Genomic DNA, 12,615 nt, shown 5'->3' with positions numbered 1-12,615 from the left:
AATTTAAATCTGAATGTAAATATTATTTATTCCTAAGCATGCTGAACTGAACTGTGCTCATTAAGCAGGTCCAGTCTATAATTTCAGACAACTATTTACAGAATCACATACTTTTTATAGCAAGAATGGCAGGACTACCTCACACACGTGATAAGGCCAGAAATAATTTGTCTAATGTCAAAATTTTTACCAACTTCATCAGCTTACTGTGTATCAAGATCCTGGATCCAATACAACTCTTATATGTTTGGAAACAGCACAGGTGAAATACTGCCTATGAATACGCACATCAGAGGAAGTGCTACAACCTGATAACACATTTAAGGCAAGGGCATTCTTACACCTTCTTTAGTGACAAAAGCAAGTGAGATCAACTTCCATGCAACTACTTGCACTATCATATTTCTCTCTTTCTGTCTAAAATTATTCTTGTAGGGAAGAAAAGAGGAACATAACAGCAGGAAGAAAGACGGAACATCTTTATGCTTTTAACAAGGTTTTAGGAAGAGACATGCTATAATTATACCATTTAGAAAGCACGTGTCTTGTGTGCTGCACTTAGAAATTCATTAACAAAGCAACAAATGAGTCTTCAGTGCAATAATTTGAGATTACATCACACTCCACTAGTCATCTCCCTGGAATATGTGAAGTCAGAAAATGTGGATTATCTGTTTGGTTATGTTAAACTGCACTCTGATCTTAGCCCTTTCTAAGTCTCTAACAGCTTGGACGTCAAGTTCCATGATGCCAGAATCCTACAATGTTTCCAGAAAAACTAGAATGCAATTTATCTATTTTCAACGTAAGAAAATGCAGGATGCATTAAAAGAAGAACAAATATAAACGAGCCTAAATATATTTGGTATATATAAAATACTCATGCTGACATGTTATATTTAAAATAAACTGTTGAGAAAAGGGAATATATTCTGAAAATGAGATGTCATTCCTAAGCCACCTTCTCTTCTATTCTCCGTCTCCTCCAGATGGCTGGAAACAATCAAAAACATTTTTTATTTCAAAGAAGAGATACTGACAGTCAGTACAGTTTCAATCAGTCCTTGTTTGTCATCACTCAAATTCGATTTTGCAATTCCTCTGACACTCCATTTTTCATGGAGCAGCACAAGTTCCACGCATGCACACACATGCTCAGTGTCTCCCAAATAGGACTCCTGTGGCCGGAATCTGTGGCCGTTGAAAGGCTCAGAGTGCTACTTCCAATAGATCAGTGCAGACCTTGAGACCTGATGTGCTTACCACCAACATGCATCATCCACTTTCTCACACACCTAACGACATTCTCACAGTGACTGTCCAATGTCATTCACTAGCATTACTTTAAATAAAAAACTACCTTGGTTCCAGCATGCCTAATAAACTACTCATAAGGCATAAAGACACTTTGTTTTGTGTTTGCCCCATTTATCATGAGAAATTCATCTCCGAAGTCACTCTATTCATCCAATATCACAGTACTGTTAGGATTTCTTTTTTGTTTCAGGAATTCTTATTAAAAAAAAAAAAAAATCTTTGCTTTACCATGGTAAGGAAGCCTAGTTTTAGTGCATGGTCTAAATGCTGACATATGAAATTTCAACTTTCCAAAATTATACTGCAAGAGTTCACCTAAGAGACATGTCATAGGCTAAATCCTAGATATCAGCTTCAGAAACTACCCACAAGAAACTGAAATTTCAAACCTGAGGAGTCAGTATTAACAACCTAAGGTGAAATAGAAATTAGAAGTAAAATCTCTAGGAAAAAAACCAGCATAGAGATTTGCTGAATTAATAAGTACCAATCTACCACTGGAAATTAAGACAAAACTTCTACAGAAGTAGAAGGCACAGGAAGAGTACGTGAAGGCTTTGTTCTTGGATAGTAGAAGGATGACTAAACAACTTCTGGTTTTTTAAAGCCCAGTACTCAAAATATTTTCTAGAACACGCTCTAGAAAGTAAGATGGACAGACCTCTATTTCAACCTAGTTTTAAATAACACTCTGCTGCTGGGTCACACAGCTCACTTGAGAGTAACCTTCCTGGTAAGCAGGAAAATAGGAACCTAACATAATGCAGGAAATAAAATAGCGAGTCAGTCTTGAAAATAGCTCTCTCTCATAAAAGTATGTGCTCCCGTACAGGATGGAGCTATTGCTATGACAGTACAGACACTGTTACTCAATTTTTCTTATATCAAGCAAATGATTGAAGATAAAGAATAGTCTTACACCAAAGTTTAGCTGCTCCATAAGGAGGCTGAACAAAACTTACTCATCTTTGCTGAAACAAGGATGATGTTAGTCACCACAGAGCAGCGCAGTCCTCGAAGCATTTCTGACCATTATCTGCATACCAACCGAGATGGGTCTGGCATATCCGGAACATTCTAGGCTGCCTGTCTAGCTTTTAAACAGCAGGTCCTATGACAGTAGGTCAAGCAACAGGAGGTTGCTGGAAGGATACTGTCTCCAAGTATCCCCCAATATTCTCCTGGAGGATGGCTTGGAAAGGTGCACTCTCTTCCCTGGGAAATACATGATTGGATGACTGGGCCCAGAGACTGGTGGGGAACGGTGCCACATCCAGTTGGGGCCAGTCCCTAATGAGGTTCTCCATAGCTCAGTATTGGGCCCAGTCCTATTTAATATCATTACTGATGAACTGGACAAGAAAATCGAGTGCACTCTTGGTAAGTTCATGGATGACACTAAGGTGGGTGGGAGTGTTGCTATGCGCTGGAGGGTAGGAATGCTCTGCAAAAGGATCTGGACAGGCTGGATTGATGGGCTGAGATCAGTGATGGGAGTTTCAACAAGGCGAAGTGCTGGTTTCTGCAATTCAGTTACAACAATCCCATGCATTGCTACAGGATGGGAAAGAGTGGCTGGAGAGTGGTCCAGGAGAAAAGGACCTAGAGGTGCTGGTCAACAGCAGCTGAATATAAGCTGGTGTATGCCCAGGTGGACAAGAAGGTCAATGGTATTCTGGCTTGTGTCAAAAGTACTGTAGCCAGCAGGACTAGGGAAGTGATTGCCCCTCTGCAGAATAACTTATCTGAATACCTTATTCACAAGGTATTGTGAGGTAAGGTGAGGCAAAAACTTGAACCCTGGATTCAGCTCTGGGAACCTCACTACAGGAAAGACATTGAGGCACTGGAGCGTGCCCAGAGACGGGCAACAAAGCTGGGAAAAGATCTAAAGGATAAGCCATAGGAGCGGCTCGGAGCTGGTGGGGCTTAGCCTGGAGAAAAGAAGGCACAGGGGGGACCTTGTCTACAATCCCTTGACTAGACAGCACAGCCAGCTGGGGGGTTGGCCTTGTCTCTCAGGCAACCAGCAATAGGTCAAGAGGGAATGGCCTCAAACTGTGCCAGGAGAGGTTCAGGGTGGACATCAGGAAGAATTTCTCCACAGAAGGGATTGTCAGGCATTGGGAAGCGCTGAGCAGGGAGTTAGTGAAATCATCATCCCTGGAAGTGATGATTCCAACAACTGCATGTGGCACACAGTTTACTTAGTCTAGTTGACAAGGAGGTGATCAGTCAAAGGTTGAACTTGATGATCTTTTCCAACCTTAGTAATTCCATGCTTCTATGATTCTATTTTGTGCCCATGGAAGAGGCAGTCAAGCCACAATTACAACCACTGAACCATAACAGTGGAAGTTTTCTTCCGCCCCACCTTTCACCATAATTCTTGGTGGAAAAGGTCCAGGGAATATAGCTGCCTGGGAGGCTTATTGAAGATGAACTGCAACCAAGGTTCACTGTTACAAGTAATAATGTAGGTACTAATACCTAAAATAAGTACTAAGCACCTGCCATTTAATTCCTGTTCTCAGGGCTGGAACTAACACGGTACAGAGCTAGGATTTCTATAGCACCAGCACTGCTAGGAGTCAGTACAGTCTTTTAATTGTCTATTAATTTCTCTTGAATGTTTTCCCATAGCATCTTGCCTATCTGAACCAAAATTTAAACTGATTTTTCTGGAAGTCATCTTACTACTATATTGCCTAATATGCTCTGAAGAACTAAATTACAGGCATAGATAGCAGCCTGATTGTCCTGTCCAGACAGATTATACTGTAGTACAAATAACAGTCTTCAAACTGGTTTCACTTAAAAAATAACTGAGAATACAAGGCCTGACCTAACAATGCCAAAAGGTCAGCAAAAAAATTCATAGGAACGGCTGCAAGGATGTCTGGTTAGGAGAGGATGTGGCATTGTGCCACAATGTTACATACTGCTAAAACTGAGTAGCTTCTGCAGAAAACAGTATTCCGGCTGACCAAGAAAGATCTGTTATTTTTAGGATATGACATCATTGTCAGGGGTTTTCTGGAGCATTCCTACTTGCTGACAAGCACAAGCCTAAAGGAAGCAATTGAACTGGCACAAAAAGTTGTAGAGAAAATCTTTGTTTATATAAAATGGCTGCCATATTTTCCTTTCCAGTGTAATTGAGGTTCTCATTTGGCAAAACGTGTGTTGGGATTCTGCCAATACATTTTAGGACAACTATCTGAGCGTCTCTCCCTGACAGTCTGGTACTGAGATAGTTCTGTTCTTCATGCCAAAGGTCACACATACCTCTCTGCAGAGAGCACTAATGCTGTCTCTGGCTCAAAAAGAGCAGTCACTGCAAAAAAAAAAGATGGAAGAGATTTTTACCCACTCTAAAAACTTAGTACTCTCCAAATTTTCAAGGCTTACAGTTTCTTCTGTCATGGGACCAGAAAGTACTATGAAACTAAAGATCCATTAAGGGAAACTGAGACGAAAATGTAAAATCAAATACTCAAAACAAAATCCAAAAATTTCTTACCAAGTACAAAAAAAATGGAAGAGGAATGAGAGTTTGCTTTAAGGATGACTTTTGATGAATTTAAATTAATTTTAAAAAATATTTTAAAGGTTTTTTTCTGATGAAATGAACATGGTAGAAAACGATCAAAGTTCTCCGACCTATATAAGCTGTAGCAACTTTACTGTGGTGAGAATCAAATCTTTCCCTCTTTTTAATACCTTTTTTGACTTTAGTCCAGTTTTTCCTTGCCACAGTGAAGCCTGGAAAGAAAACCACTAAACTCAATTGAATTAATCTCACAAATAACTAAATCCAAAGAAAAAGTATAAAATTACCTTTAAGATATATCAAATATCTTCAAGCATTATTAGCAAGGTTGCTGCTACAGTTACATAAACATTCAAATTTAGAATGGAATTACTTCTAGGTTTTACAAATATCATGTTATGGTATCATATGCTTATGGAAAACACTTGTTTGATTAATTTTTTCTGAAATAGCAGAGTTCATGAAAGCTGTTGTATACATGATGTTATCACTGTTACATCATCAGGAAACTCCATCTAAAAATCAAATTGAACAATATGAACAGTTTCTTTAATCCAAACCAGGAACCCCTAGATTAGCACACAGTCTAAGTACACACAAATTCTGAGACAAAGTTCTTAACTGAAGTACTTAACAAAAGTAGTAACAAGACTGGCTTTAAGGAAGTTCATTACCAATCTTGCTCTCTAAAACATATGCTATTATGTTTTATACCAGCATTGTATTACTGAACATATGTTTGTTTTGAATAATTCTAATTCTGCTCACCTAAATAGTTACTCTATTTGTCACTAGCTAATTTTATAGCATTGTATCTAGCTTGGTTGAGCTATTTAAAACCATAGCTCCTAACTGTATGACTTAGTTTGCTTGTTCTTTCAGAATTACTGGCCAGGCATTATCACTTCCTGTAACTAGAGCGCATTTACATGTGGACCAGTGTGCTCTCTGGCATCTGCTTCAAACCTCTGTGTGGGTTAACTCTTCTCAAGGTCTTTTGTAAACATTGCTTTAACATGCTTAAACCCCCCAAACTTAAATCCTTAAACCATAAGTATTACCTTATTAAAAATAATAACTTGAAATTGGTAGATGTTCCTAATGAATTATTCACAATACCAGAGAGTCAATGCTGGACATGTTGGAGATGACTTTAGTGTTACTGAACAAAATTCCCAGAACTCAATCAGAATGCAATAGAAAAAAGACTGGATCTTCATCTACTCTGAACTGTTACTTTTCACTAGAATATTTCACTTTGTAAATCTGCTTAGAGTCATAAAGAAAGACTATCATTCTGGACTTTACTTAGCAGACACACCCTAAAACATCTTCAGCCAATGGCTTTTTGTTCAGCTTTTAATAAGATTAATTACTTAGTAATCTTTCTGTTAAATTTCCCAATGCATGAAGAAAAGTACTTACTTGTAATTGTCATCTTCCACAAATTTCTGGAGTTCTTCAATGTAACGAACAGACTTCAAATACTTTTGCACATGGGGAAGTGTTGTGAGATGATCTATGGAGTGTTCAAACAAACAAAAACCATTAACATTTATGTCACCCAAAATTATTATTTTTTCAGGTTTTTTTTTCTGGTTCTTATGATACCTTCATGGAAACAGAATTTGAACCTCCTTAAAAAATAAATCAGGCAGAACTACTACTTTGACTCTGAAAAGGTATTAAAGACTTGATTGAGCAAAAGTGAATTCTCAGTTGGTAAAGAAAATACAGATGCATTTTATCTTCATGAAAGCTAGGGGATTTTATAAAATGCTATCTCACTGGTGGAAAAAAATTATCTGCTGCAAAACTTGTATGAATTTTTTGTTCATTATTCTGGGGAAAATCAAAGCCTGCAGCCATAGGTATTAGTGGTTCTTAGAAGTCTAAGAACTAAGGAGATAAAAAAGTTACTAAATAGTTAATTAATAATCACAATGCTGAATACCAAGAATGAAAGACACTAGGTTCAGAATGACTGAAAAAACTCTTGACATGTGGTGCACAGACAGGAACATGCCTTGTAGTACCTAACAGAACTTTCGTGCTCTTGTAAAGGTAACTGTTTTAAAGGTACCCATTATCCCAGAATATTATTTCAAGGCCATATTTTAATCTTCATCTTGATTTTAACAAAAGCACACAAAATTAATGCATAGCACTGCAGGAAGCTACCAAAACTGTAAAAAGGAAAGGGTCAATGAAATAATGAGGTTTCTTTGTCATCCAAAGTATTCAGAGACAAAATGAAACTCACAGTAAGAAAATGACACCTGAATAATCTAGCTATTCAGAACTGTATGTTATAATGCCTAGTTCCTACCTTTAAATACTTTGAAATATCAAAGTTGACAAAAAAGCATAGGTGCTGGATATTTAAGCATACACAGTTAACATCTCACCTTGTTTTATCACAATCCAACAATTCTTTTTTTTTAAGCTCTCCAAAACTGCAGCTTTTAAATTTTCTGAATTTGATTGTTAACCTGCTACTTAAGGCTTTTCAGCTTATTTCATGCTTAAGCAATGAAAAGTCATGCTAAATCACCAAGAGTACACTGAGTATTCATTAAGACACCAAAACTAGCACATTTCTTGATACGCAGCTTCACCAGCAGGCTAGAACTGCAGAAATTATTTTTAGAGTAAAATCCTGTTAACAAAAACAAACAACCCCTTGTTTTCCTGACTTCACCCAGGAGCAACATGCATGCAAAAGCTTAGCACAGTTGAACAGCTGCTGTATAGACCAAAATATTTGTATTTCATTTTGTAAATATATCACCAGGATGCTAACAACAAAATGATAACCAAATAAACACATTCCACGCTCTAGACATTGTATCTACTGCAAAGTAAAGGGAAGACATTAAGATAATTCTCTGTGATTGCCTCTGGTGGAAACAGTGTATAAGCCAAATGAAATAGCTGCACTTCAAAGTATGTCATTGTATGCTACATGTAACAGTAAACTCCACACAACCTCTGTTACAGCTCTTACAATTTAGAATACATGTTTATCTGCCCAATTTACTGTTAAGACTGAAACGAAACAGAACTGGAAGCTACATCACTTAGCAGTGCTCAATTCTACCAACATTAGCCTCTTGTATTCCCTGAGGGCCAAAATCTGCTTCCACAATTTCACACTGAAGAAATTTTAGTTAAGACTTGATAGGCATAACAAAATTTACCAACCATAGTTGCAGGATACTTGCAGATCAGCTATTATTCGGAGAATATTGTTCATTTGATTGGATCTCTGTTCATTCTCCATTATGCTGTCTGAAGCAGGGTATGCAGAATCAATGTAGATTAAATCCAAGAGATAAATACCTGAAACAAACAAATCAATCAACCAATTGATCTAGTGTTTAAAACAGAAACAGTGGCATAATTTTTAATTAATATAGCAGCCAGAAGCTGTTTACCCCCACTGTGGTCTGGGCCCATTAAACAACAGAGAGCTTGGGATCTGCATTTTGAAAAATTCCATAATTACTGCTTGAGTTCTGTGACACCTCTTAAAAAGACAGAAAAGCTTAAGGACACTAAATATGGAGTGAGAGCTGCCCCAGCCAGTGGTGCTGACAGTGGGGGGACACAACGTTGCTGGCTCCCATGACCAGAGACCACTGCAATGCTTCCTTTGTCTGCCACCAGTGTGGAAGATCTCCATTAACTTTTCTGCCCTCAGACTTTGGAACGCTTTGTGGAAATCTCTTGCTAGACTTCTTCTCACTCAAGCTGAGCTTGCCACATTATCTTTCTTCAGATCTTGGCCATCTTGACCAGTATGTTGCTCATTGGATCATACTGTGTTATGTCCAGCATTAGACAGGCTGCAATACCTAATTTCTTTAGATTTTTACCTTATTCATTCATGCATTCTGGAAAAGCCTTACACTGCTTAGGGAAGAATGAATGAAGAAATCATATGACCTGTCACTGAAAACTGAAGAACAGACAAAGAGGCAGCAACAAGCCAGAACAAATTCAGTTTGTTATGAACTGTTAAATGCTTTGCTTGGAAACCATAAGGCCGTAACTAAACTGTCTCTCAAGTCCCCAGCAATATGTGAATTTGAACTATGAAAGAGCCACATATTAAAAATCCTCTATCTTGAAAAAATATATCTCATAAATATGAGTACAGTTTATAAAGCAGAGGCTCATATGACTCAGACTATCTTAACTGTTTTATCTTAAGAGTAACCTTGGGTATTTATTGCTTTATCTCATAAAGTACCTTCTAAAAACCATTCTCAACTTATCTTAATTTCTCTCTCTGCACATTTCTAACTCTAGAGAGACAGCATGATGTATCATCAAAAGTTATGAATTTTTTGAGTGATTATTTTGTTTGCTCTCTTTTCTTAAAACAAAACAAAAACCCTTCTGTTTTTGTAATTTATATTGGTAGTTTGCAGTTCTGGACCTACTGATTAAGTATGCCACTGTGATTCTACTTCTCTCAGCTACAGTAATTTCCTAAGCCAAAGGATGAGTGAGTTTAAAGGAATAGGGAGTAATCAGGGCTTGCTTTCCTAGATTATCAAAATATCTACAAAAGCAGAGAGGTAAAAAGGAAGAAAGTATGTCCTTATGTGATTAGAAGACAATTTTCTACAAGATTGTCAAAGGCAGCAATACCTGCTGTTTCTTAGACATTTTTCACTCCTGTGAAGATAAGCTACTAATCATACCCGTTTATTGTATCTCATACTAAATTACACATATCATACTAGAGAAACATAAAAAGCACTTTTGTCCTGCTTTGTTTCCACATCTCAGTCTGTCTTAGATGTTAGAGGGGGAAAAACAACCTCAGTGATTATTTTCAGCTTTTCTGAACTTTATCTGAACAAGGGCTTCAACCATACTGGGAATTGCTTCGGCCGTCATCCCACACGCTTGAGAGATCCTAACACCTACACAACGCACCTTACACCTCAGAATGAGGGAAGAACTCCAATTTCTCTAGTATTGGAGTGGCTTTGTAGCAGTTTAGTGTCGAGCAAACCCTGAGGTTTTGCAATCCCAAGGTTTTGCAATGGCCTAGAGATCCTACCTAGACTGAGGTTCCATACAGCAGCTCTTCACTGTCCCTTCTTGTCAAGTGGCACATAAAACATAGCTAGGGTCACAGCTGTGAAAATTCTATTTCCTCACAGCCTCTACAGTGCAACATGCCTTACGGCAGCCTGGGTCAAGGCCACTTTCCAGCTATTTTGAACAGGTCTGCAGCTATTCTCATTGATATTAAAGGTACAAACATACTTCCAATCTGTAGCGACAATTGTAAGCATTTTTTCAAGACAAAGAATCTATTTTCCAGGACAACATACAGATGAGGACCAACAAGGTATACAAGCACGAAAAAGGATGAAAGGGTGCTAGCCTAGGCCCTGAATATTCCAAATAAAGCTGTAAGGAAATTGGCATTTGGAAGGTAGTGGGGTGCAGGAAGAAAAAACCCAAACTGATAGATATCAAAAAAATTAAACTGAATGTAATATGCTAGAATATAAAAGAATACATTTTTTGTAATTACACACCAAACTACACTTTTGCCATATTGTTCCTCTCCTTCTCTTCCTTTAAAGCAAAAATGATAATTAGGTTTTTATGATTTTTTTTTTAAATTTGGGCAGTGATATTTTAAACTCTTCTCTATATATGATGTGATAGTAGGTATAGATAAGAATCAGTTTATTTTGCACAGAGGAATGACAAAATTATTCCCTTCAGCAAAAGACTTCAAGACCAGTTTCTCAAAGGAAAGACTCAGGGCTGCCCCATGCCAAAGCAAACACACAGCATTAGCTTTTCAAACTTTGGCTCACATTTGTGCTACTGTGCACTGAAAAAAAGCTGGGATGTGAGGCCATTGGGATATTTTCCAGAGGGTGAGCTCATGGGCAGCTTCTTCCACAGGCAAGTATCATTTTCCAGTGATACTTTTCTCCATTGTCACCAGAACTAATTTTGCAGCTGGATATTGTATGCAGACAACAGTGTTCATTAGTTCATGGTCTCATGGAAGTAACAACACACGCTAAGGAAAAGTATGGCCAAATAATCCAGGACTACATTTATTAATGAAAATCACTGTGTAAAGAGGACCAATTATTTTTAAGTTGGCAACCTGTAACACCAAGCTTTTAAACTTCTACTGGAGAGATCAAACAAAGCAGTAATATTAGTAACAGTTTAAAGACAGGAAAACATTAGTATAGCAAAAAAGTGAACTTCAAATGTAGCAGTCAATGCCACCAGGATAGCACATTTTGAGTACTCCATCCATCAGACAACAATTTCCAAGGTTAAATTTTACTGAAAAAAAAAAAAAAGGCAAACTGGAGTGTTCAGCAGCATGTACACTTAAGGCTGTATACTTGTGTCTCGATTTACAGTTAAGCTTCTCCTATTATTTTCTTTATTCAGTACTCAAAGCTTCTGAGAAAGTAGCACTGAGGCACATAATAAAGCATACTTTGGAGTTGATGGGTACCAACAAAGAGGTCTTAAGAAAAATACTCCCAAGCCTTTGAAAATTAGTGGTATTCAGCTTCACTCAGTTCTGAAGAATCTGAGCTGGAGCATGTAAGCTTTAAAATGTTCATGAACAACTACAGAGTGCAATTTGTTTCTCTTTAAGAAAGACTGACATAATATGCTATGAAAGACAAAACATTATCAGTCCAGCTAAATCACATGTACAAAGTTATTCTAATGAGAAAAGCTGGGCAGGTATTACTTTAAATAGCAGTAACAGAAACAAAGAAAAATCTATTTTTTAAGACATTTGCCTGCAAGTTAGAAAGCCTGGGTTCAAGTTTTCTGTTCTGTCACAAAGATTTCTTTGACCCAAGCAGCACCATCTATTCTTAATAATTCAGAATTTCAAATCTCTTTGGGGGTTTATGACAATTTGTAGGCACAAGGTGTAATCCAAAACTTACAGCACCTAAAATTGTTTCACAAATATACACTGTTGCAAAACTGATCATAAAAAAAAATCTGTGCTGATAAAGACTAAAAACTTGCGTCAAGTTTATCTACTTATTATCAACTGTGTCTTTTTTACTTAGTACTTTTTTAAACTTTTTTTTTATTATGAATATAAAAATATACTGTAAAATAGTAGAGCTAACAAACCAAAAATTAGGTGGTTAAACCACACTACTATTGCATACATGATATATATCTTCATGCATAGTGCTCTGTTAAGGGTCTGTGCAATTCTGCAAATGTGAGTAAGCTAGGAAACAGCTGCTGTATGATATTTTTGTCAGCCAGACATTCACTACTTTGCAACAAAAAATAATTAGCTGGTTAAGTATTTCACACTACCCTGGGGACTTTATTATTCTTAAGTAACATTTTGATCAACTACTGTAATAAACTATCACATTCATTTGCTAAATTTTACTATTACTGTGAAAGCCACAAACACATATTGTAATGGGAAGTAAAAAAAAAAAAGTTAAATGTTTTAATGAACAATTTAGTACCCTACTTACAGTCATGTACACTTCCAAAGATACTCACAGCCCCTGAATGCACATATGCTGCCATGTAACATGTAACAGATGCCTGGGCATAGAGCATTCCATCAGTACAGGAAGCAGGGCCAGCAAGATATGCAGTAACTGGCACACAAAACAGAAGAGAATCTATGGAAAGTAGCTATTTTCCATTTTTGCTCCTCACAAATTGAATAATGACACTGGTTT

At 37.3% G+C, this 12,615-nt stretch overlaps 1 protein-coding gene across 4 annotated transcripts in view; it reads right to left on the bottom strand.

Moving 5' to 3' along the window:
* The window catches only part of RALGPS1 (Ral GEF with PH domain and SH3 binding motif 1), a 66,443-nt gene that overhangs the window by 22,559 nt on the left and 31,269 nt on the right, over window positions 1-12,615 (bottom strand). For all 4 annotated transcript variants that reach the window (XM_066333040.1, XM_066333042.1, XM_066333043.1 and 1 more), the window contains exons 8-9: window positions 8,075-8,212; window positions 6,296-6,389 (exon numbers count right to left, since the gene is read on the bottom strand). In XM_066333040.1, coding sequence (XP_066189137.1) covers window positions 6,296-6,389; window positions 8,075-8,212 — 232 coding nt within the window. The remainder of the gene's footprint in view (window positions 1-6,295; window positions 6,390-8,074; window positions 8,213-12,615) is intronic.

Source organism: Sylvia atricapilla, chromosome 19, assembly GCF_009819655.1.
Source record: "Sylvia atricapilla isolate bSylAtr1 chromosome 19, bSylAtr1.pri, whole genome shotgun sequence".
NCBI classification, from domain to species: Eukaryota; Metazoa; Chordata; class Aves; order Passeriformes; family Sylviidae; genus Sylvia; species Sylvia atricapilla.
This window is presented reverse-complemented; position numbering and strand designations above follow the sequence as displayed.